At 43.5% G+C, this 23,254-nt stretch overlaps 1 protein-coding gene across 2 annotated transcripts; it reads left to right on the forward strand.

The window, feature by feature from the left end:
• Positions 1-960: 960 nt before the first annotated feature.
• On the forward strand, positions 961-22,995 carry NUP50 (nucleoporin 50). Of its 2 annotated transcripts, none has more exons than XM_061418834.1 (8): positions 961-1,420; positions 5,090-5,168; positions 7,132-7,215; positions 12,810-12,996; positions 14,262-14,915; positions 17,126-17,207; positions 18,629-18,747; positions 19,577-22,995. In XM_061418834.1, exons 2-8 carry the CDS (start codon positions 5,100-5,102, stop codon positions 19,777-19,779), a joined length of 1,398 nt encoding a protein of 465 aa, XP_061274818.1. In that variant the 5' UTR covers positions 961-1,420; positions 5,090-5,099; the 3' UTR covers positions 19,780-22,995. The 2 variants fall into 2 exon arrangements, with proteins under 2 accessions (XP_061274818.1, XP_061274819.1); XM_061418835.1 differs by lacking the exon at positions 961-1,420 and adding an exon at positions 1,656-2,117.
• The last annotated feature ends 259 nt before the right edge of the window (positions 22,996-23,254 follow it).

Consider the following 23,254-nt stretch of genomic DNA (forward strand, 5'->3'; position numbering starts at 1 on the left):
GGACCCATTTCGATTCCTGGGTCGGGAAGATCCGCTGGAGAAGGGATAGACTACCCACTCCAGTATTCTTGGGCTTCCCTTGTGGCTCAGCTGGTAAAGAATCCGCCAGCAATGCAGGAGACCTGGGTTCGATCCCTGGCTTGGGAAGATCCCTGGAGAAGGGTAAGGCTACCCATTCCAGTATTCTGGCCTGGAGAATTCCATGGACTCTATCGTCCATGGGGTCGCAAAGAGTTGGACACGACTGAGCGACTTTCACTTCAGTACTGTTCATATCTTGAGATACTATGCTGTAGTACTCAAGCAAAAGCACACGAATACACATCCTGCCCCTGGACATTCGTACCCGTCCCACAGTTCAAAAAAAGAGGTTGGAGACTTCATTTCATCTTCGTTGATACCGACTAGTGATGCAAAATGGCAAGTGACTTCGCCTCTATGGCACCCACCGCGGAAAGGAAATACAAGCTGGCCACGGAACAGAGGACGGGTCCGCTTCTCCCGTCAACGCCCGCGACCTTCCCACCTGGGCTCCCGAGTCCCAGACCTTCCAAGCATCCGCGGCCGGCGCGTCACAGGCACGTGGCCGGCCCACGGGGCAGCTCTAGTCCACGGCTGAGGCACCGAGCTCCTGACGTGACTCTACTCGAGTTCATTCAAGCCTCCGGGGCTCACGATCGCTCCCTTCTCCGAGCTCCAGCACCCCACCCGGACACCACGAGCGCCCGCCGCGCTCCCCTACAGACTCTGCTGTCCCACGCGCCTCTGGAACTCCGGCCGCGCCCACAACCAGCAGCCAACCCCGCGCGACCGCCTACAACGCGTACAGCGTTCCACACGCGGCCGACGCGCACAAGCCCCGCCCCCCGGTGCCGACTTCCTGCCGGAGCCGGAGCGTGAGACGTGCGCTTGCGCGCGCGCATGCGGAAAACGGGGAATGCGCCTTCGGCAACGGTTTTTTCCCAAAGCAGTTGGGCGCATGCGCTGCGAGAGGCCCAGCCACCGCCGTGGGTAGTGCTGCCAACCGCGGCTCCGGCGCGCTTGCGCAGTAGCTGGAAGCGGGCGTTTCTTTCCTCCCTTTTTTTTTTCGAATTGGTCGCGAGGGCTCGATTCCAGTTACAAAATGGCGGCCTGAGGTGTGTGGGGCCCTGTTCTCTCAGCCGTCTCCTGCTGAACGGACTGCTTACCTCCCCTCACTGCTCAACGCAGAGAAACGAGACACACCCCCGCCCGGAAGGACATGCTGTTTGAGACTCAGGGGTTGCCGATCACCGAATCCTTCGAGGCTCTCAGCACACCAGAAACGATCGCGCGCCGCTTCAGACCCGAGTGCCGCGGCCGCGACCTCGCACCTGCTCGCTGCGCACCCCGGCTTCGCCGCGCCCACAACCCAGCGAGGGCCACCGCAGCCACCGGAGAGGTGAGGGGCGGGCTGACCGGGCGGCACGGAAGGGGCGGGCGCCGGGTCTAAGAGGAGGAAGCCGGGCTCCGGGTGCCGGACCCGGGCCTGAAACGCGGAGCCCGAGGAGGGTGGAGCGCGGTGCGGGGCGCCGGCTGGGGACGCGGCGCTTGAGGGAGCGGAGGAGGGTGGGGCGCGGTGTCAGCCGCCACGCAGCCCGGCGGGTGTTTGTGAGGCCGGGCGCGGGGCCGGCCTGTCGCGGCTGCGGTGTCCGACCTGGGGAAGGCTGGGCCCGGGCGCGGGGCGCCTGCGGCCCCGGCGGAGGCGGGAGCCGGAGAGGGAAGGGGCCGTCCTGGCTCGGTGTCCTTCCTCGCGCTTCTTCCCGGCACTCGTCTCTCTCCGCTCCTTCCGCTACCCTCCTCCTGTACTGCGGCCACAGGCCCCTGATGACCTGACTCCCCTCGGTTAAGAAGCCCTGTTCGAGGATTCCGTTTTCCTCGAGCGTCTCAGTCTCCGGGGCCGCCCCGAGTTCCATTTTCCCTCCGGGGGCCACGCTGTCAAGTCTGTTCCAGTCTGTTTCCGTCTTAGAGGAGACCGACGTGGACTGAAGTCACCCCGGGGCGGGGGCAGCCCGCGGTGAGAGAGCACAGAATTCCCTGTATCGGGCACGAATAAAGTTTCCCCAATTACCGAAAGTTTGCGATTTTCCTATCCCAAGGTATGCTTCATACCCAGTAATCATTTCATGATTTGGTGCCTTCTAAACCACAAGCCCACATTTTTTTTTTTTTTTTACGTTCTTAGATCTTCACACTTAAAGACTCTAGGTGCCAGGCTTTGTTCTAAGTACTTTACCGGCACTTTTTCCCTTTTTCAAAGCATGTTATTGTCTGAAGTACCATGCTTTGAAATAAAATATGGATTTGGTAACGTATTGTTTAGAGCCCGATTCATAATTCAAGTTAATTTTGTTTTTCCACACCACAACCTTTAAGTTAGGGAGGGAAAGTATTTTAGAGGCTTTGTTTCTGACAGAGCTTTTCTCTTTGATAAGATATATTGAGTCCTTCCTCTGTTGCAGCCACTCTTCTAAGCTAAGCTTTTTGTATATAAATGTCACAGCACCTCCCTGTTGTGAAGTAAAGAAATTGAGGCACAAAAATGAAACTTCAAAGTCTTCAACAACAACACGGCAAAACTGGATGCTAACATTTTGTAGTATTTTTCTCAATTTTGCAGTGTCCCAGATCTCTGATTCTAGACCATCTATCATGTGGAGGGGGGCGGGTTTTGAGGTACCAGAGTGAGTGAAACAAAGGTACCTGCCCTCTGGTTATTCTTTGATTTGATAAAAATGGGGATTGGATAAATATGGAATCGGAAGTGAACTGGCTGTATTAACTTAGGTTGTTTGACTCTGCCAGTTGTCTTCAGTTGTGGCTGTGGGTTAGGTGTTACAATTTTAACACTTAATAAAATTTTTGCACTTTCAGCTCCACTCCTTTTTGCCTGTTAATAACTAGTTAGGTTATTAAGTTACTAGCAAAAAAACGACTGTTTAAGTTTCTCCCCTCTTCTGCCCTCTGGTGGAGGTGTTAGTTACTGAATGGGAAAATGGCCCAGAAGAAGCCACACAGAGACCTGGCCTCTGAACAGTTAGAGTTTACTAAGAATTTATGGGGAAGGGTACCTTGTTTGTTTTCTGGATGACAAGATTAATAGCAAAACTTGACCGAGTGTTTGGGATGGAGGCATTAAAAAAGATTTGCAAGTAATGACAAAATTATGTTAATTCTCACTTATGTTTTAGAATCTGGGACTTCAAAGCCATTAATTCTGTAATCAGAAGCACTTGGTAAAAGAAAAATTCAGAGATTATTAGGAGATTATTAAAAGCTGAAAATTGCTATGTTTGGAGGACTTTGGAATGCTGGCATTTGAATTTTATTTTACAGATCTTCTGTGCCTAGTGAGTGATGTGTAAGTTTGTATCTTAATGACCATGAGCTTCTAGAAACTTCTCTGGTGGGTTGTAGTCTTGAGGGCAAATAAGAGTGGGGAAGGACTAGGAAGGAGGCTAGGCTGGTTTTCAGGAACCCTTGCTAGTGTTCCAGGCTAACCAGTAAATCTCTGGGCAAGGTAAGGAGTTTTTGGGCCCATTTAATTGATGTTAGGAAAGAGCCAAGCACAGCACTTACAGTGGAGCTCTCCATTGATTGTTTCAAGTTTTAATAGCAACAGATATACATCTTAGGATCAGAAAATAAACTGGAAATTTTAAGGTGTGAATACATGGAATTGGACACAACTTAGCAACTAAACAACAACATGCCTTGAATAGAAGTTGAGCTGATGGCTTCTTTTTCTTTTGGGGGGATTTTTTTGTTTTAAATTTATTTTTTAATTGGATGCAAATTGCTTTACAATGTTATGTTGGTTTCTGCTGCTGATGGCTTGTTTTTGAAGAATTAAGAATTCTAAGAATGTTAACACAATCATGTTAATCATATTTTGAACTATCTTCTTCAGCGTATGTTGAGATTATGTCACAATAAACCCATGGTAAGTTGAAAGTACTGTAAGTCGAAAATGCATTTAGTACATCAAACCTACTGAAGATCATAGCCCAGCCTACCTTAGAAGTGCTCAGACGTCAGCCTACTGTTGGGCAGAGTCAACTGACACAAAGACTGATTTATAGTAATGTTGAGCATCTCATATAATTTTTTGAATACTATCCTGAAAATGAAAACCAGAATAGTGATATGGGTACAGAATGGTTGTAAGTGTATCCTTGGTTGTGGTGGCTTGGCTAGCTGGCTGGGAGCTGTGGCTTGTTGCCACTGCCCAGGATCACAGGAAAATATCATACCTCATATTGCTGGCCTGAGAAAAAGTCAAAACCTACAGGAAGGTTTCTACTTAATGAGTGTTGCTTTCCCACCATCGTAAACTTGAAAACTTGCAAGATGAACCCTTGAAGTCAGGGACCATCTGTACTCTTGTAGTGAAAATAATAGCTCGTTCACATTCTTAACTAAGATCAAACTTTACTAAATATCCTTAAGAGAATTTTAAATATTAAAAATGTCTTGCCTATAGCCAGACTATGTATAAATGTAATTTGCATGGAGTTAAGTTAATTGAGCATTTGTTGATTATTATGCAGTTCTATAGATTTCTGATTTTTAAAAAATCAGTGTTTCATTAGCTTTTTTTTTTTCAAATGGAGGTGTTTTATTGTTTTTCACTGTGCCTTAGAAGACCTCGCTGCCTTCTGTAATTTTTGTTGTATTTGTGACACGGGAGCCTAACAGTGTTATACCGTTCTCGTTAAAGAAGTGCCCATTGGTATCAGGGATGTTTTTATCTCATTTAATGCTAAAGTAAATTTTAAAAATTCGTTGTAAGAGTTAAATCATGTTTTAGAAAAGCAAACTTATTACTGGCTGCCTTGGTGGCTCATTGGTAAAGAACCCGCTTGCCAGTGCAGGAGACATGGGTTTAATCCCTAGATTGGGGAGATCCACCAGAGAAGGAAATGGCAACCCTCTCCTGTATTCTTGCCTGGGAAATCCCATGGACAGAGGAGCCTGGCGGGTTATTGTCCAAGAGGTTGCAAAGAGTTGGACACAACTGAGCGACTTAACAACAACAAAAGCTTACTGCTTCTAATCTTTTTACTTTTAGGTTCAAAAAAATGGCCAAAAGAATCGCCGAGAAGGAGTTGACAGATAGGAATTGGGATCAAGAAGATGAAGCAGAAGAGGTAAAAAGTGCTTTCCCTAAGAATGATTTCCTGCTACTTCCAAGTTTAAATTCGTTTTGTGATTCCTCATGAAGACTCTGGTAAAAATAAAAGGGCTTTTTAAGAGCATCCTGATATTGAAGCTGAAACTCCAATACTTTGGCCACCTGATGTGAAGAGCTGACTCATTGGAAAAGAGCCCAGTGCTGGGAAAGATTGGGGGCAGGAGGAGAAGGGGATGACAGAGGATGAGATGGTTGGATGGCATCACTGACTCAGTGAACATGGGTTTGGGTGGACTCCAAGAGTTGGTGATGAACAGGGAGGCCTGGCGTGCTGCGGTTCATGGGGTCGCAAAGAGTCAGACACGCCTTAGCGACTGAATGGAACTGAACTGGAAATAATATGGTTTCTTATGATCTGTGCTTAGTATAAAAATTGATGGGTGTGCTTTTCGATTAGCAACTATTCCTTCAATACTCTACTCCTTTGTAGAATCACCTTCCTCCTGAATTTCATATAGCATTTCGTTGAGCACGCTCAGCCCATGGTTTTAGTTCAGATTGAAGGCTGAGTAAATGATCTAGTTATAAAGTAAATTTGAAAAGTGTTTTACCACCAGTGTCTTAGTTTGCCATACTCACAGTTTTAGATTTTAGAAGATTGCAGTTGCCTCCCTTACTGTACTGCGTCTGGGAGTCCTGTTTTATTTCATATTGAAGATCTGAGACACTCTCCACCCCCAGCTGGGTTAACAGGAATAGAATTTAGATGGCCTAGTTTCTTTCCTAACAAAAATGGTCTTCCCTGAGGAAACCTTTTAATTTTTCTCTTAAAAAGAATAAAACACAGCTGTATTTCTGAAATGCCTCATCAGCAGTTTGATACTCCAAGGCCAGTTCACTGAGCAAGCCTGAACCAAGTTAGCCTTTCAAGTTAAAAGAAGTGTGTTAAGTTAAAAAATATACATAAATATTTTAAATAGTTTGCAAAAGCGTTTCCAAGATAATTCTTAGACTGCTGTTTTCTTTCTTTCTTAATCTATTTTCTAGTACTAATATTTTTCCTTTACAAATATGTGTACCAATATTTTTAGGGAAACCAAAATCAAGTATGGGCTTATGAAGAAGTGTTTTTAACAATTCTGACTGACTTGGTACTTTTTAAACACGTCTTTGGTAACTAAGTTTTTTCCATGTTTTAGGCTACAGTCACGTTCCAGGCCTACCACATAATGATTTGTTTTGACATTAAAATATTTCAGAAATGAAAGAACTTCCATTTGGATAGATTCTAATGAAACATGTGTGGAAGGACATTATATTTGAGTCAGGTGTAGTCAGATGATCCCTTCTGTGGGTTCAGAGATTCCAAAGTTTATCTGAAATAAGTATAGAAGAGAACTTTTTACAGCAAGTATTTTATGCCATTTCTCTAAGGTAGAAGAAGGGGTGAAGTAAAGCCAAAGATTTTCAGCAAATTTCCAACAGGTCACTTAGAGTCCCAGGTCCCTCAGAGGTCTTCTGGATCATGGGCAAATGCGCAGAGCTGTTCTGTAAAATAATGTGTATTATGAACTTAATTTTTGAAAACTATAGTAGTAAGATGCTAGCTTTGACATCTGGGTAATGTCCTTGAATATATTTGAAGAATTGATTATGAACAGTTTTGTGCCAAGGTTTGGATGATCTTAGTTTTCTTAGAAAGTTGATGTATGCACCCCTCTCTCTGAATTGTGATTCAAAGTCTGGATTTGTAGTTTCTGAAACATTTCTGATTCACCTGACTAGCAATGAAATTCATAAGACAGATAAGAGACATAAACTTTAGTTTAATGTACTTTCCATAATTTGTGTTACCAGTATTAACGGTACTTAAAACCCAGAGATATATCAGTTTGTCTTGGTCTAGCTTTTTAAAAGTTCAGCATTTTACCTTCTTTTTGCCCTTTTTTTATTGCTGTTTTATTTGTACACTCCTGCAGGTGGGAACATTTTCGGTGGCCAGTGAGGAAGTCTTGAAGAACAGAGCCATAAAGAAAGCAAAGCGTAGAAATGTTGGATTCGAAGTGAGTATTTCCTTACAGCTTCTGGTTCTAAACACTAATTTTATTTCTGAGTTGTAGAGTACTTCCACTTCTGGGAGCAATCAGATCAATAAATGCTTTTTTGAAAAAAAAGTATCTTTTATGTAATCTATCAAGAATGCCTTTTAAAAATATATAATGGTTTATCATTGGAGAAGGAAATGGCAACCCACTCCAATATTCTTGCCTGGAGAATTCCATGGACAGGGGAGCCTGATGGGCTACAGTCCACGGGGTCACAAAGAGTCAGTGAGAAAGAGCACACAGCACCATCCTCATCTTTATCTGTTCATCCATCAGTGGACGTTTAGGCTGCTTCCGTGTGTTGACCCTTGTAGATGGTGCTGCGGTGAATTTTGGGGTGCATGTATCTTTGAATTACAGTTTTGTCTGGATAAATGCCCAGCAGTGGGATCACTAAATTGTATGGTAGTTCTAGTTTTGTTTTTTTAAGGAACATTCACACTTTTCTCCTTTAGTGGCTGTGCCCATTTACATTCCTGCCAGCAGTGTTTTTCTGTTGAAGGAACGTTTTTCTCCACGTCTTCTCCAGCATTTATTAATTGTAGACTTTTTGATGGTAGCCATTCTGACCTGTGTGAAGTGATACCTCATTGTAGTTTTGATTTGCGTTTCTGTGATAATTAGTGTTGTTGAACATTTTTTTTACATGCCTGTTGATCATCTGTATATCTTCTTTGGGGCAGTGTCTATTTAGACATTTTGTCCATTTTTTGATTGAGTTGTTAATAAAGGCTTTTTAAAATGCCTAGTTCACTTGTGCATACGCTTGGTAAAGGCCATGGGAGATATTAGATCAGATCAGATCAGTCGTTCAGTCGTGTCCGACTCTTTGCGACCCCACGAATCGCAGCACTCCAGGCCTCCCTGTCCATCACCAACTCCCGGAGTTCACTCAGACTCATGTCCATCGAGTCAGTGATGCCGTCCAGCCATCTCATCCTCTGTCGTCCCCTTCTCCTGCCCCCAATCCCTCCCAGCATCAGAGTCTTTTCCAGTGAGTCAACTCTTTGCATGAGGTGGCCAAAGTACTGGAGTTTCAGCTTTAGCATCATTCCTTCCAAAGAAATCTCAGGGCTGATCTCCTTCAGAATGGACTGGTTGGATCTCCTTGCAGTCCAAGGGACTCTCAAAAGTCTTCTCCAACACCACGGTTCAAAAGCATCAATTCTTAAGCACTCAGCTTTCTTCACAGTCCAACTCTCACATCCATACGTGACCACAGGAAAAACCATAGCCTTGACTATACGAACCTTTGTTGGCAAAGTAACGTCTCTGCTTTTGAATATGCTATCTAGGTTGGTCATAACTTTCCTTCCAAGGAGTAAGCGTCTTTTAATTTCATGGCTGCAGTCACCATCTACAGTGATTTTGGAGCCCAGAAAAATAAAGTCTGACACTGTTTCCACTGTTTCCCCATCTATTTCCCATGAAGTGATGGGACCAGATGCCATGATCTTCATTTTCTGAATGTTGAGCTTTAAGCCAACTTTTTCACTCTCCACTTTCACTTTCATCAAGAGGCTTTTGAGTTCCTCTTCACTTTCTGCCATAAGGGTGGTGTCATCTGCATATCTGAGCTTATTGATATTTTTCCCAGCAATCTTGATTCCAGCTTGTGTTTCTTCCAGTCCAGCGTTTCTCATGATGTACTCTGCATATAAGTTAAATAAGCAGGGTGACAATATACAGCCTTGATGAACTCCTTTTCCTATTTGGAACCAGTCTGTTGTTCCATGTCCAGTTATAACTGTTGCTTCCTGACCTGCATACAAATTTCTCAAGAGGCAGATCAGGTGGTCTGGTATTCCCATCTCTTTCAGAATTTTCCACAGTTTATTGTGATCCACACAGTCAAAGGCTTTGGCATAGTCAATAAAGCCGAAATAGATGTTTTTCTGGAACTCTCTTGCTTTTTCCATGATACAGCGGATGTTGGCAATTTGATCTTTGGTTCCTCTGCCTTTTCTAAAACCAGCTTGAACATCAGAAAGTTCATGGTTCACATATTGCTGAAGCCTGGCTTAGAGAATTTTGAGCATTACTTTACTCATGTGTGTGAGATGAGTGCAATTGTGCGGTAGTTTGAGCATTCTTTGGCATTGCCTTTCTTTGGGATTGGAATGAAAACTGACCTTTTCCAGAACTGTGGCCACTGCTGAGTTTTCCAAATTTGCTGGCATATTCAGTGCAGCACTTTCACAGCATCATCTTTCAGGATTTGGAATAGCTCAACTGGAATTCCATCGCCTCCTCTAGCTTTGTTCGTAGTGATGCTTTCTAAGGCCCACTTGACTTCACATTCCAGGATGTCTGGCTCTAGGTGAGTGATCACACCATTGTGATTATCTGGGTCATGAAGCTCTTTTTTGTACAGTTCTTCTGTGTATTCTTGCCACCTCTTCTTAATATCTTCTGCTTCTGTTAGGTCCATACCATTTCTGTCCTTTATCGAGCCCATCTTTGCATGAAATGTTCCCTTGGTATCTCTAGTTGTCTTGAAGAGATCCCTAGTGTTTCCCATTCTGTTGTTTTCCTCTATTTCTTTGCATTGATCGCTGAAGAAGGCTTTCTTATCTCTCCTTGCTATTCTTTGGAACTCTGCATTCAGATGTTTATATCTTTCCTTTTCTCCTTTGCTTTTCGCTTCTCTTCTTTTCACAGCTATTTGTAAGGCCTCCCCAGACAGCCATTTTGCTTTTTTGCATGTCTTTTCCATGGGGATGGTCTTGATCCCTGTCTCCTGTACAATGTCACGAACCTCATTCCATAGTTCATCAGGCACTTTATCTATCAGATCTAGGCCCTTAAATCTATTTTTCACTTCCACTGTATAATCATAAGGGATTTGATTTAGGTCATACCTGAATGGTCTAGTGGTTTTCCCTACTTTCTTCAATTTAAGTCTGAATTTGGCAATAAGGAGTTCATGATCTGAGCCACAGTCAGCTCCCGGTCTTGTTTTTGCTGACTGTATAGAGCTTCTCCATCTTTGGCTGCAAAGAATATAATCAATCTGATTTTGGTGTTGACCATCTGGTGATGTCCATGTATAGAGTCTTCTCTTGTGTTGTTGGAAGAGGGTGTTTGTTATGACCAGTGCATTTTCTTGGCAAAACTCTATTAGTCTTTGCCCTGCTTCATTCCGTATTCCAAGGCCAAATTTGCCTGTTACTCCAGGTGTTTCTTGACTTCCTACTTTTGCATTCCAGTCCCCTATAATGAAAAGGACATCTGTTTTGGGTGTTAGTTCTAAAAGGTCTTGTAGGTCTTCATAGAACCGTTCAACTTCAGCTTTTTCAGCGTTACTGGTTGGGACATAGACTTGGATTACCGTGATATTGAATCATTCTAGGAATCAGCGAACTGAAATGGGCTGGAATGGGTGAATTTAACTCAGATGACCATTATATCTACTACTGCAGGCAGGAATCCCTCAGAAGAAATGGAGTAGCCATCATGGTCAACAAGAGAGTCCAAAATGCAGTACTTGGATGCAATCTTAAAAACGACAGAATGATCTCTGTTCATTTCCAAAGCAAACCATTCAATATCACAGTAATGGAAGATATAAAAGATAATAAATGACATCTGTATGTTAAAGGGAGCTTATCCAGTTGGGGGAATAAGAGATAGATGTGGACAAATTCAAGTTGTGTTATAGCATGAAGTGGAAAAATGAATATAGTAATTGGAAAGCAAGGGAAGTGGGTGTTGGGAATCAGACAGGAAAATGTAAGCTATTCTCAGTCTTATCTGCCTCCCAGGACTGAGGTGTGGGTGGGGTAACACCTTTGAGAATAACAGAAGCGCTTCCCATTCTGGTGTCCTTCTAGTGTGTGCTGTTGTTGGGTTGCTCAGTGGCGTCCGACTCTGTGACCCCATGGACTGCAGCACACCAGGCTTCCCTCTCCTTCCGCATCTTTCACAGCTTGCTCAAACTCATGTCCATTAAGTCGATGATGCCATCCAATCATCTCGTGTCATCCCCTTCTCCTCCTGCCTTCAGTCTTTCCCAGCATCAGGGTCTTCGCATCAGGTGGACAGAGTATTGGAGCTTCAACTTCAGCATCAGTCTTTCTAATGAATATTCAGGATTGATTTCCTTTACAGTTGACTGGTTTTATCTCTTTGCAGTTCAAGGGACTGTCAAGAGTCTTCTCTAACACCACAGTTCAGAAGCATCAATTCTTTGGCTTTCAGCTTTCTTTATGGTCCAACTCTCACATCTGTACATGATTACTGGAAAAACCATACCTTTGACTAGATGGACCTTTGTTGGCAAAGTAATGTCTCTGCTTTTTAATATGCTGTCTAGGTTTGCTATAGCTGTTTCCCAGCAAAATGTTTCATTCTTGTGTTCAAAAAGATAAAATATGAGTTATAATTCATGAACTGAAATCATGTCTCCGTATTCAGCAATCACTCCATGTTTAACAGCTCTTCATCCCTCAAATACATCCCAGACCCGTGAGTGCTGTCTTGGTGATCTGGACGTCTCTTGTCAGTCAAGAGAGGCTTGTTTGAACAGCCTGGGTGGCATCCTTGGAATAAACCGGCTCAGCTGCATTTCTGTGGTGGCTTTGTTCAATTTTTCTTTCTTCTGAGTTATTTTCTGGCCTAATGTCATTCTTAAGACTGGTGACTGGTTGGATGTAGGTCTTGAGCCAAGTAGTATTTGATAGCTCTTTCATGGAAAAGATATAGGGGGGAAGGGACTTCATGAGGAAGTTACTGATTTTGTTTTAGGAAAGTATTTCAGGGCCTGTGGTACCTCCACATGGAGTTCTCTAGGAGACTGCTAGGTATACTGGTTGGTCACTCAACAGGAATTGGGAGATGCAGCTCTGGTAAGTTTCCCTTGGGGGCTGCTGGGAAGAGGCCTGAGAGCGGGAACTTGTGGCGAGGACAAGCTGCCTGGGAAGATAGGCTCGGGGAGGGGCGGGCCGGCTGTTGCTGCGAGTGACAGTGAAGAGGTAGAGACAGTGCAGACCGCAGTGCCGAGAGCAGCTTTCAGGTGTCATGAAGCGGGCCAGGCACCCCCAAAGCACCAGCGTTCTGTACGTTGAACACAGTTTGAAAGCTCCAGAAGTTCGTAGGAAATTGTAAGTAGTGGGTAAAATGCTTCTAGTGAACCTAACTTGATGTTTCTATAACTTCTTTAGGCACTTGGTCTTTGAATAGTGTATGAAAAGTCTTTCATTTGGAGTTTAGTTGTGTTGAGAATGTGTTGTATTTATAGTTCTGTAGCTGGTGGTGAGTCCATAAATTTATTTGAATTAGTCTTTTTAACCTTTTATATCATACATAGATCTTAAAAAATTATTTCACTCTAGATTCCATCTGTCCTTCCTGTTACATGAAGGCAGTTTCAGCTGGCAAAGCTACCATTATGAGTAAAATCTGTGTTCTGTCTCTGCTTGTGCTGGCAGTTTCCTTAAATGCTGGTTGCACAAGGGTTGTGGGTACTATTTAGCCAAGAGAATACTGCCTTTTGCTTGCTTGCTTGGAAACAAAAAGAGTTACCTAATGTGTGCTCTTTCTTTATTTTTCAGTCTGATGGTGGAGGGGCCTTTAAAGGTTTTAAAGGTTTGGTTGCATCTTCTGGAGGAGGAGGGTTTTCTGGATTTGGTAATGGTGCTGGAGGGAAGCCTCTGGAAGGACTGTCAAACGGAAACAGCGTAACGAGTGCCCCTCCCTTCTCCAGCACGAGGGCAGCAACTGAGACCAAGGCCACCTTCGGTGAGTAGGCTCTTGTTCCCCCGTCTTAACCTGTGTAAGGATAATCTATAAAAACTGATTTTGCAAAGGTTTTTTTTTTTTCTTTTCTCTGGGTTCTGCAGCTGTAGGAGCAAGAACACGGTAATGATGAAAGGGACAAAAATTAGGGAGCTTTTGGCTAATTACAGAGTAAGTAGAGTACAGGCCAAAATAGTCTGGGTTCTGTTCTGTTCTGTTCTGCCAGTTACCAGCTCTGTGTGACCTTGGTAAAGTTCCTTAACCTTTGAGCTTCCAAATCTTCTTCAACTATGAAATGAATATGACCTCAGAATTGACCTAAGGATCAAAAGAGAAACAGAAGCTCTTAGTGGCCCCTAGGTGAAGGCCTCCCATCCCTCCACCTCATTGATTATAATGTACCAAGGATTTCCTCTGCGCCACACACCTACATTCCCAGGCTTGGTTTATTTTGCTCAGGATATGTTGATTGCCTCATCCTGTTTTGAGGAAATTACTCAAGAATCTTGGAATTAGCGACAGAGAATGGGCTTGTGGGTTAAAATCTTTGATTCTTGGAAGTGATCCTGATTCATTGGATCATACTTAGCAAATTATTCTAAGAGTGTATACTGTTTCATTTAAATTAGGCAGAGTGTTTAGTGTATTAAAATAAGCACTTCCTGTTAAGATTTTAACTACATTAATAGATGTTCCTGCAACCTTGGGGGTTAAGTTTTGTACTATTTTGACAGTTTTAGGTGAAGTGGGCATCCTTTTGAAGGAAAAGATTATTTTAAAATGACAGGTTTAATGCAAGCATGTGAAAAATACATATATATATATATATATATCTATACACATTCATACATATATGTAAAATGTTTGATTTGATTTTTGTAATTACTCTTGCCTGGAAAATCCCATGGACGGAGGAGCCTGGTGGGCTGCAGTCCATGGGGTCGCTAAGGGTCGGACACGACTGAGCGTCTTCACTTTCACTTTTCACTTTCATGCATTGGAGAAGGCAGTGGCAACCCACTCCAGTGTTCCTGCCTGGAAAATCCCAGGGACGAGGGAGCCTGGCGGGCTGCCGTCTATGGGGTCACACAGAGTCAAGACCCGACTGAAGTGACTTAGCAGTTTTTGAATACTATATATACGCATCTTGAACTGTAACAAAAATGGGATACGATAAAAGAAAATGTGAAGGCAGAGCGGTATGAAAATGTGAATGGCTTAATTAAATCAGCTTCTGAATAAATTCTTAAACATGTAATTTCCTATAGGATCTACTGCTATAAATGGCCCTACCTCCTTGGTCGATAAAAAGATTTCAACTCCTAAAACTAACGGTGACAGTCAGCAGCCTTCCTCTTCTGGTGCTGCTTGCCACGGGAACGCCTATCACAAACAGCTGGCAGCTTTAAACTGCTCCGTCCGGGACTGGATCGTGAAGCACGTGAACACAAACCCGCTCTGCGACCTCACACCTATCTTTAAAGACTATGAGAAATACTTAGCAAGCATCGAACAGCAACACGGGAACAGTGGCAGCAGTAATTCTGAAAGTGAAGCCAACAAAATATCAGTTGAAGCACAGCCTCCTTCTCTATTTGGTTCAACAAAATTACAACCAGAGTCACCATTTTTGTTTCATGTCAACAAAACGGAGGATACGTCTGAAAAGAAGGTGGAAGCTGTGTCTGAAAAGAGCAAGGACCCATCACTAGGAGCCGCAAGTGCCTCGTTTAACTTTGGCAAGAAAATTGAGAGTTCTGTTATGGGCTCCTTAAATTCGGGCCCCTTGACTGGATTTTCATTTTCTTCTGGAAACTCCAGTTTATTTGGCAAAGATACTACCCAGAGTAAACCAGTTTCTTCACCATTTTCCACTAAAACATTGGAGAGCCAAGCAGAAAGTGGCAGCAACGAATGCAAAGGTAAACACAGCTCAGTGCTCGAGGCCTGTTTAGGTTCATGGGAGGCCTGTGCTTAGTGGGAAAAGCATTGTCTTGTGAGTGAGATGGGTCTGGATTCACGTCCAGACTCCATCAGCGCCTAGACATGTGTGTGATCCTGGGCAGAGCTGGTTAACTTCTCTGATTCCTTATTCATAAAATAGAGTAAGACCTATTTTATAGGATTATTTTAAAGATTACGAATATAAAAATAATATAGAAACATCTGGCATGGGAACTTTGAAAACCCATCAAACACATGCCTTTCCATTAAGAAAAAAAAACTAAACATTTTTTGAAAATTTATTTTATTGAAAACTCATCATAGATGTTCACTGAAATGTTTTAAGAGATTTGCTTATGAATTCACATAGCTTACGACTGCAGTCGTCATCTACAGTGATTTTGGAGCCCAAGAAAATAAAATCTGTCACTCTTTCCACTGTTTCCCCATCTATTTCCCATGAAGTGATGGGACCGGATGCCATGATGTTCGTTTTCTGAATGTTGAGCTTTAAGCCAACTTTTTCACTCTCCTCTTTCACTTTCATCAAGAGGTTCTTTAGTTCTTCTTCACTTTCTGCCATAAGGATGGTGTCATCTGCATATCTGAGGTTATCAATATTTCTCCCGGCAATCCTGATTCCAGCTTGTGTTTCCTCCAGCCCAGCATTTCTCATGATGTACTCTGCATAGAAGTTAGATAAGCAGGGTGACAATATACAGCCTTGACATACTCCTTTCCCAGTTTGGGACCAGTCTTTTCTTCCGTGTCCAGTTCTAACTCTGGCTTCTTGACCTGCGTGCAGATTTCTCAGGAGGTAAGGTCAAGTGGTCTAGTATTCCCATCCCTTTAAGAACGTTTCACAGTTTGTTGTGATCCACATGGTCAAAGGATTTGGCATAGTCAATGGAGCAGAAGTTGATGTTTTTCTGGAACTCTCTTGCTTTTTCAATGATCCAACTGATTTTGGCAATTTGATCTCTGGTTCCTTTGCCTTTTCTAAATCCAGCTTGAACATCTCCAAATACGGGTTGTGTCATTATCCCTCTTCACCCCGTGGTGGTCATAAAACAAGTAGTGTCTGTATAGAGACTTAAAAGCAGTTAAAAGTGCATTCCCCGGGTATTAGCATATTGATCTTTGAGAAAGAAAACTGCAGCTGCCAGTGGGCCATAAATACTATGTTTTTCTTCCTGGAGGGAATCTTCCTTCTGTTACTTTGCCCTGCCTTCAGCTATCCTCAGGCAAGAGCCCTCCAGGGCAAAGCAGAGAATAAAGAGCTTCCCTTTGTCTGTCTTAAATAAGACAACAGAGAGTGTGTCCCAGTCACAGGGACTTTGCTGTTTGTAGAAAGGATGCTGAATTGGAATAGTCTCCCATCTCAGCAGGGCACCCTCCATAAAGCACTTACTCCTCACCCTGTGGTTATCATGTGCATGGAAGGACTTGGAGAGCTTGTTAGAATAACAAAATGCCCTAACTCGGAGTACCTTCTTAAAATTTAAGTCTTGTGATCTGCATTGTTTGAGCAGCGGAATTCTTTTTCTTAGTTACTCATCACTGAGTTTTATGCAGTTGCTTTCTCTTTAAGGGGATCATAATTTGTGTCCACCAGTGACTTACTCTCCCCTATGATTGGGGCACTGGGGTCAAGGATAGTACTTTGGGCTCAGACCGAGAGAACACCCACCGTACCAGCATGTCCAGAGGTGTGGCAATGCAGACACAGCTTCAGTTACTTACACTTGGCTTGGGACTCATTTCTCTGACAAACATGCCCTGTAAAATGCTTGTTTTCTCCATCTTTGGCCATTGTGCTCCTTGGTTCTTCTTTGGCATGATGCAGAAATGATGACAGGAATATTTGGGGGTGAAATTTCTTGTGCTAGAAGCCTGCCTGAGGTTTTTCTTCTTGTGGGCATCCTGAGTGTAAGTCAGTGTTGGCTTTTTCTGTGTGACTTTGCCTGCACTCTGCATACAAGCGCGGACACTTTTGTTCTAAGACTTTGTACAAAAACCCAGCAAGTACCTCCTCACCTTGACTCCCCCACACAGTTAGATGGTGCTTTCAGTTTCTGTATCCGCTTACATGTAATTTTTAGGTTCAGGTGAGGGGTGGGGGGCAAACTTCTTTTATCATATTTTCAGGCTCTTGATCAGAATCGTATTGGTGGTGTTTTTACAAAAGGTGGAGATGAAGAAGAGAATGACGAGCCACCGAAAGTAGTAGTTACTGAAGTAAAAGAAGACGATGCTTTTTACTCCAAAAAGTAAGTAGTAGTCACGGCAACCCACTTGATGAATTTATTTTCAGAGACGTGGAAACAGGCTTCTGGCTGGAGCGCATGGGCAACATCATCCCTGCAGAGTTTACCAGGTACCCCTCCTGGGGTCAGGCTGTGCCTGCTCCCAGAATTGGGACAAGGAAGAATTCTGGGCCTGTTTATTTAAAAATAATATGATCTTTAAATTTCCTGCTGGGCGAAGCCTGCTCTTTCATGTTAGTTTAGCTCTTTCTGCTTTTCAGGTGCTTTAGAAACTCCTTTCTTGTCCTCATCTCTTACCTCATCGTTCTCTCCCTTTTTCTCCTTCCTTTCTTCCCCTCCTTTCCCTGCAAAGATAGTCACCTAAGTCAGTGATTCTAGGTTTGGCTTTCCTTTACTCTGTCTTCCCCCAGCGGTGCAAGCTGGTTTGGCGTTTGGGGGGATTTTGTTTAATGAGAGTTGCTGCTTTCAGAAAAAGGCTGAAGGGAAATTTTTAGTTATCTCTCAGTGAAATGAAATTAGTGCTTTTTAACAAAGATTTTACTGAAAAACATTTGTGCCCTTAAAGCTTCCCTTGGATATGTTTTTCTAATACAAAAATTTCAGACGTAGTAAGTCAGCAGTTTTCATAGTATAAATCACCAAATCCTGTTCGATTTCAAGTATTTATTTTTGAGAACTTTTAAAAAGAGACCAATTCCTTTTGCCTGTTTTAAAATGTAATTACACAGATGGTGTAAGGGAATGACCCTGACTTAGGGCATTTTTTGCTTGTTTTGAATGAGGTTTCTTTGGGTTTTGTTTTGCCACTCCTCAAGGCTTGTGGGATCTTAATTTCCTGACCAGGGATTGCACTCTGGCCTCAGCAGTGAAAGTGCGAGTCCTAACCACTGGACCAGAGACTCTAACCCAAGATTTTTTTCTAATCATAGTGAATCAAAGGAACAGGCAGTGGTTCTGACTTGTTTAATAATGACCAACGGAGATGAAAGAGTCCTGAAGAAAATTCAAAAATAAGAAATAGGAAAAAGGTGAGGTTGAGGGGCAGAGCGTTTGTCCTGTATGTTCCTGTTCTTTAAGCACCAGGGGCAGCTCTTGAGCTCAGGACCAGTACATCCGGGAACTGTAAGGTGCTTGGTGGGGATTTTTGACTGACCTGAGAAAGGGTGGTTTCAGAAACCACTGTGAAGAATTGTGTCAGGCCTGCTGTGTAATGGTTAGAAAAAGGAGGGACTGTAGCCTGTCTCAGCGGATTCTCTTACCTGCCTTGTGTGCAGACCTGATTTGCGTCAACAAAAGACTCTTCTAAGCTCCCTCTGCCGTATTTACTAACTGGCTTCCACGTAAGCATGAGCAGGGGCTGTTGGAGAATCGTGTGGCTTTCGTGACGTGTCACTGAGTGATCGTATCATTATTTTTCTCCTTAGGTGTAAACTATTTTACAAGAAAGAAAATGAATTTAAGGAGAAGGGTGTGGGCACTCTGCATTTAAAACCTACAGCGAATCAGAAGACGCAGCTGTTAGTGCGGGCAGACACCAATTTAGGTGAGTGAGTACCTTTTTCTTCAGGTGGCACAAAATAATCATAATTACATGGTACATAGAAGCTCTGTACTTTGCTGATTTTAGTCTTCAAGGTTTTCAAGGATGTTGATGTGGTTTTTGGAATAGAAGAGATTGTTCAGGACAAATTCATCCTATACTGACTCATTACTTACCGATTTATTTGAATGATGGGGTAATAGTGCAGAAGAAAAACTCAATGTATTAAAAAGCTGCTGCCAGCAAGTGACAACGTGTTTTCATTTTCCTTTGTGCGAGAAATACGACTAAGAAACTGTAGGTAAATTGGACGGTTTAGTTAACTCTCAAGGAGAATTAACCTTGTAAAGGATCCTTTTTATGTAGCAAAGAATCATTAACTCATTGTTGTCCACCCTCCAGCTTTACCATTAACAGTCCTCTGAAAGGAGGGGGTAGTGCCTGGGTCGGGGGTCTGAGGGGAGGGAAGTGGTCGGGGTGTCCCTGAAACAGACTCCCGTGAAGCTCTTTCTTTCACATGGGCTCGGCTGACCCGTGGTGCAGTCACAGCGTGCTCACTCTTGCCCGTGAGCGTGCTGGCCCCTGTGACAGCCGTTTCCCAGCTGACCGCTCTTGGGGGAGAAGGCCTCCTCGGTGGGGCCTAGGCCACGTCCTGCCAGAGGCCCCACGGTCCTCTCTCGGGGACCCCATCCTGTCAGGGGGTCTGTCGGGGAACCAGGCCCTTTTTGTGACGTTCCTGTGGCTCTGTGTTGCATAATTGTTTAATGTTTAGCCTATTCAAGGTGTAGTTTCATGGGAAATATTTTGATGCATTTCCCTTTGTTCGATGCAGGCAACATACTGCTCAACATCCTGATTGTGCCCAGCATGCCCTGCACCCGCATGGGGAAGAACAATGTGCTCATCGTCTGCGTCCCCAACCCGCCCGTCGATGAGAAGAACGCCGCCACCCCCGTGACCATGTTGATTCGGGTGAAAACCAGCGAGGACGCGGACGAGCTGCACAAAATTCTGCTGGAGAAGAAGGATGCCTGAGCATGCCCGCTGCGGAGTTGTTGCCAAGCTGCTGCTTCCCCTGGCGCCCCTGAGCTTAGTCAGTTTTCTTCTCTTCTTACTTTGACGTTCTAGGACTTAGAGATAACTTAAAACTTTTGTGGGGAAGATTAATATTAAAAGGCCAATAAAACCTTCGATGTTAAGTGTTAAGAAACTGCATTCTCCCTTCTTAAGAACTGTCTAATGTGTAAAATACATTTGAAAGAAAAATTTTGGAAGATTTTTAACATTCATTTATTAAACTAACCACAAGTGATTTCTTAATGGACTGAAATCAGGGTATCGAGTAGATTTCCCAAAGGCTTTTCTGATCCAGGGCTCGGGGTCTGCTGCCAGCATCTGCACGGCTTCACGGCGTGCATCCTCTGGTGGGCTTGGCTGGCTGGTGTGGGGTGGACCTGCCGCCGTGCTGTGGCCGAGGGGCTCCCCGTGCTTTGTCACGTCGCTTTACAGCTGGGATGTTTGCCTTCAGCAAAGGAGTCCTCAGCTGCTTTCGTGTGGACGCTGGCCTTTAACCCCACAGGCTGCTTTACTAGGATTCCAGAGCTGCTTTTTTGTTTTAAGAGGAAATGAGTAGCTTGTTCTTTGGTTTTGTAGGTTCCTTCATGAGGTGCTCTTACTTCTCTATCCCCCTAGAGACAAAAGGGATGGGGGGCTTGCCAGGAAAGAGGTTTAAAAGCACAAATTTGGTAGTTTGTAGACCACAGACAGTGGTCACAACCCTTAGAGACTAAAGGGTTAAACCGTACAACAAAAGGGAAAGAATATGCTCTTAGTTAATTGTACCGTGATGAACTCTGGATCTAAACCCTAAACTTAAGTCATAGGAGCTTTTATTACACATGAGCCATGTGAACTCAGCAGGAAACACGCAATAAGGTGATGGAAGAGGAAGTTGTGTGTGTAAACGTTGCCTTTAACTTTTAGACGCCAGTGTATTCTGCATTTGATACTGAAATTTCCATTTACTTTTTAACGGTAAGACGTTCCGTATGTCCATGTGGAATGGAGCCGTGGCTGCACCCGAGGTAGCCACGTCACTTCTCCATAGCTTTTGGGTAACTAGCACTAGCGTTCTTTGAAGACTCTGGTCACGCAAACTAGATGTCAGGTTTAATGTTCTAAATGTCCACTCATTCCTCACGAGTCATTTAATGCTGGTACCAGATAGGCTCAGGGTCTGTGCCTGAGGGCTCACACTTGTATATTCTGCTCTTCAGAACATAATGTCTTCTGACTTTAAAAAAAATAGTCAAAATTACTGTAGATAGTACAGTTGCTTTTATTAAAAAAAATACAATTTTTAGATGTAAAGGGAGCAGGGAAACCATTTTATGATACGTTGCTCTTTAATACTTGAGGTAAAGTAGTTGGGCCAACAATGATCATGAAATTCTTATACTACTGCATTCTCGCCTCTGATTCCGTGGGAGACTTTGGCCCCATGTGTGACTTTGGGTAGATAACGTGCACTATTAGGGAATGGGATCGAATTTGGCTGTATCATGAGGCCTGGGGAGGAAGTGGCAATTGTTTCTTTTACTTTTTAGAAATGAGAAGTTCATGAGTGTTCGTTGTAGATGAGTTTTAGTTAACAAGTGGCTGATTACTTAATACTGGCCCTTCCCTGTTCACACTAGGTTTATCCGGCTGTTACAGGGACGAGGAAATTAGGGAACAAACCTCATCAGCATGTCCTAGCTTAGCCGCACATGCTCCTTGTCCCACCAGAAGGTCAGGCTCGCAGACTTCTGTATCTCTAGGAACTCTGGTGCATTATTTGTTTGCCTTTGCATGTGATGTGGAATGTTCACCAAAAATGGCATGAAAGTCCTGATTGGATTCACTCTTCCCCACCACCATCCTAAAAAGTTTGTCTTTTTAAATTACTGGGTGTGTGTGGCTTTCTTTTTTTCTAACATTCCCAACAAATTCTTGCTAAGACTGTACTGTTAGAGTGGAAATTACAGGGGGGACAGTGGTATGTATACCATAAATCAAAATGTGGTATTGTCTTAAAATCACTCTTGTCCTTTAGGAACTCGCCGGTCTCCACTTTAATTATGTCTGAGTGTAAAAGAGCCTAATAAGTGTATGTGGATTTCTCTGTAAAATCTTAAGTCCATGTGTGTTACTGGGGGAGGGGCGCCTTGGCCCCTGGAGGGCTGGGGGCTGGCCTTTTTGTCCCCACTGTTTAACAGCTCAATTCTACCCCTTGGGTTTAGATTTATTTTTTAACAAGTTATTAGAAATTAGGCTTTAAAATGTTGAATGTGGATGAAGTTTTTATCTTTGGTTTGAGAAGAGAGTGTCGTAAATGTGTCCTAAAGGGTGTACATATCTTTAAATCAGATTGTGTTGTATCTTGACAAATACCGAATATCCCAGTGGCCTTTTTTTTAACTGCTGTGTGTTCATCTCTTCCTTTTGAGCATTCCCATTAAGCAAAAAATAGAGTATGATGCTGTTTTCATTATTAGAATTACAGGCTGAAAATGTGTGTCCAGTTTTTAAACTTTAGATTGTGTTTTTCATGAAAGAACAGGTTTATGGACTGGTTTTCTTTTAAAAGGATTATTGTTTTACAGTTTGAATTCTAAATCATATTTTTGATATGCTGCATGCCAAAAAATATCTACCTGTTCTGGGGTAGAGGGAAAAAAACTAATATTCTACCTTAGAGTTTAGAGAAGGCTTTTTTGGTTTAAAGGTCAGCGAATTACCTGTTTCTGAGCATTTGTCAGTTATTCTGTTTCAGAACAGTTCAGAACAATCCAAATGCAAGCGCAGTGCATTTTTACAAACTGAGCGACTCACTCCCAAACCCCTGGTAGTCATCCTTATTCTGGAAGTGAAGTCTCTGAGTACAAACTGCTTTGTCCTGTAGCACCAGTAGGCGACAGGGAGGGACCTGTCACAACTTCCTTCCCGTGTGGTGCTCTGAGCACAGGCCTGTGTGTGTGTGTGTGTGTGTGGCTGGTGTGGCAGACCCAGTTGTAGCAGAGACGGGAAACTTGGTAGCATATATCAAATGGATCAATTGTTTGCTTTCTATTTTACATAGGAAACTGTTTTCTAAAGCTAAAATACTTGAATTATCAGACAATGTAATCTTGGTGTGTATTAGTTTTTGAATGATCCCGTTGAGCAAGTGTATCAATCCATGAAATGTGAATAAATGGAAAGTAAACAGAATCAGTGTCTGACACTTTATGTTCCTCTGCTGCACCTGGTGTTGGTGCAAGTCAAGCCCGCCGGAGGGGGAGGAGCCGTGTGCAAGTGTGCCCGGAAGCCCTGGCAGCAGGAGGGTCGGCTGGGAGGTGAGAGACCCAGACCCCCAGTAACGGGATCCCTAGGTGCCTTGGGCCCTTGTGCCGGATGAGACCCACTCCAGGCCATTCAGGACTTTCTGGTGGGTCCTTGTTTTACAGGGAATAACGGACTGGTTATAACT

Source organism: Bos javanicus, chromosome 5 (genome assembly GCF_032452875.1).
Source record: "Bos javanicus breed banteng chromosome 5, ARS-OSU_banteng_1.0, whole genome shotgun sequence".
Taxonomy (NCBI): domain Eukaryota; kingdom Metazoa; phylum Chordata; class Mammalia; order Artiodactyla; family Bovidae; genus Bos; species Bos javanicus.

Excerpts from the sequence above, each read along its gene's own strand:
- NUP50 (XM_061418834.1), top strand. The coding sequence starts at position 5,100 with ATGGCCAAAAGAATCGCCGAGAAGGAGTTGACAGATAGGAATTGGGAT. Across the intron at positions 14,916-17,125 it reads TGGCAGCAACGAATGCAAAG|GTGGAGATGAAGAAGAGAAT; the intron begins GTAAACACAGCT and ends TTTTTACAAAAG. Across the intron at positions 18,748-19,576 it reads GCGGGCAGACACCAATTTAG|GCAACATACTGCTCAACATC; the intron begins GTGAGTGAGTAC and ends TGTTCGATGCAG.